This window comes from Phaethon aethereus (genome assembly GCF_964289735.1).
Source record: "Phaethon aethereus genome assembly, chromosome: 4".
Classification (NCBI taxonomy): Eukaryota; Metazoa; Chordata; class Aves; order Phaethontiformes; family Phaethontidae; genus Phaethon; species Phaethon aethereus.
In genome coordinates this window covers 58302515-58304660 of record NC_138578.1, presented here as the reverse complement: position 1 = coordinate 58304660, position 2146 = coordinate 58302515, and the positions used below count along the sequence as shown (strand labels likewise).

At 60.9% G+C, this 2146-nt stretch overlaps 1 protein-coding gene across 1 annotated transcript in view; it reads right to left on the bottom strand.

Annotated features, from left to right (window-relative positions):
* Positions 1-1778: 1778 nt before the first annotated feature.
* PHOX2B (paired like homeobox 2B) overlaps positions 1779-2146 on the bottom strand; it is a gene marked incomplete at both ends in the record, with an annotated part of 2002 nt that continues 1634 nt past the window's right edge. The window contains one exon of the mRNA XM_081998776.1: positions 1779-2146. This exon is cut by the window's right edge and continues 88 nt beyond it. Coding sequence (XP_081854902.1) covers positions 1779-2146 — 368 coding nt within the window.

Sequence of the window (2146 nt, the reverse complement as noted above, 5' to 3'; positions counted from 1 at the left end):
GGGCTGGGCTGGGCTAGGCTGGGCTGGGCTGGGCGCTACCTCGCCGCCGCTGCCTCCTGTTGCCGGGGGGGTTTACCCCAAAAGCGTGTCCCCGGGTGCGAGGCCGCTGGGCGACCTTGGCCCGGGTGGGAACTGAGCCGCTGGCCGCGCTCGTCCCGGCCGACGGCGCCTCTCCCGGCCCCGGTGTAAGCTGAGGGTGAAACAGAAGAACCGTTTCCGAAAAGCTGGAAAGCCGGTTTTACCTTCCGCGTGTTGCTGCAACGGCGGCGGAGAGCTCTCAGCAGCCTGCAGGATGCTCGATCCGCCGACACACCAGACCTGTCGTTTATCCTCCCCCCTGTTTTTTTTTTCGCTTAATATTTGGCCTTCTCCAATTTTCCAGGTAGCGGCAAAAGGTCAGAGCTGACGCATCTTCCCCCACCACCCACCAGCCTGTTTGCAAATAATTAATAACGGCACAATTAGTCAGTAATGATGGGACCCGCGGTTATGGTCTTCCTGACCGTAACGCAAATTAAAAATAATGCTGCTGAACCCATCGCCTTTTGATGACTCAGTCCAGCTTCTGCGATGTGCGCCTTCAGTCCTTGTCAGAAAGAAAAAAATCCCGAGCTCCCCCCGCCCAGTAAAGCCCCAACAAGAAGTCAGAAGAGCTACCGTGCTATATTTGCTTTTAGTTTTTATTATCAACAATCAATTAATGGTACACTCTTGGAAAACTATATGCACATGTAGAAATATTTCCCCTTTTAAATAGAAGCATTCATTTTAACCACATATAAATAAATCTGAAAACCCTGAACATAATTTATGACGATTATGCTCACAAACATATTCCAACAGGTAGGGAAAAAAAATAATGAGACGACATGCAACCGATAATAAAAATATATATCATTGCCTGAACCTGGTCTCTCTAAACGCAAAGGGAACCGAACCCGTGAGAACCTTATTTCTCCATAAAGACACGCCATAGAGACTACGAGAAGGGAAAACATTATTTATACGGTCAACTAGACAAGTCTGTACTGATATTAACACTATACAGTTGAGTCACAGAACACAGTTGTAGAAAGACACGGAAAAAGAGAAAGCATACCTGTCAACATTCAACTAAGAGCTATAGTTTGTGCCGTTTAAAATAAAATTAGAAAACCCTAACGGAGATGCCTAAAAACTGCGTGAACGGTGTAATAATAATAATAATAATAATTAATAATAATTAATAATAAATACAAGCCGTCCGCCGTGCGGGGCGCCGGCCCTGCGGGGGCCGGGGCCGCGGTGCGGAGGCGGTGGCGGCCGCCGGGCCAGGGCCGAGCCCGGCGGCGGCAACGGAGAGACCCGAGACCCAACCGAGGGACAGTGACACCGGACGGCGGAGCAAGAAACGGCCCCGGGCGCGGGGCCGGGGGGCGGCGGGGAGGTGGCGGGCAGGGGATGGAGAAGACACTTTGTCGCTCGGGCTGACCGTGGAAAGGGGCTTAAAAAAAAACAAGCCCCCACGGGCGGGAGGGCAGGGCGGCCTCCCCCGCCGCCGGGCCGCCCGCGGGCACAGTCCCCGCCGCCGCCGCCTCCGCGCCCGCGCAGCGCCCCCCGCGAGGCCGCACCCCCGCCGGGCCGGGCCGCGGGCGACGGGAGCCGGGCGCGGCCCCCCGGGGGGGCGCGGGGTCCCCGCCCCGCGGAGCCCGGCGCAGCCCGGGCCCCTGGTCATCACTGCGGGCGGGCGGCGGATACTAACGGGCGGGAGGGGCCGCCGCCGCCGCCGCCGCCGCCGCTCAGAACATGCCGCTCTTGACGAGGCTGCCTTTGGTGCCGCCGGGCCGCTGCAGCGAGGAGAGGACGCTGGCGAAGGGGCCGCCTAACGAGTCGGGGATGGAGGTGATGGGCCCGGGCCCCGGCGCCCACCCCTGCCCCGGCCCCGCCGCCGCCAGCCCGCCGGGCCCCGCCGCTCCCTTGCCCGGCTCCCCCCCCGGCCCGCCGGGGCCCGCCGCTCCCTGCCCGGCTGCGGGACTGGGGCCGCCGCCGCCGCCGCCGCCGCAGCTGGGCGCGGGGTTGGGGTTGGGGCCGGGGCCGCCGGTGCTGTCGGGGTCGGTGCTCTTGGCCTCCTTGCTCTCGTCGTCGCGGGAGGCGTCGGACTTCTTGC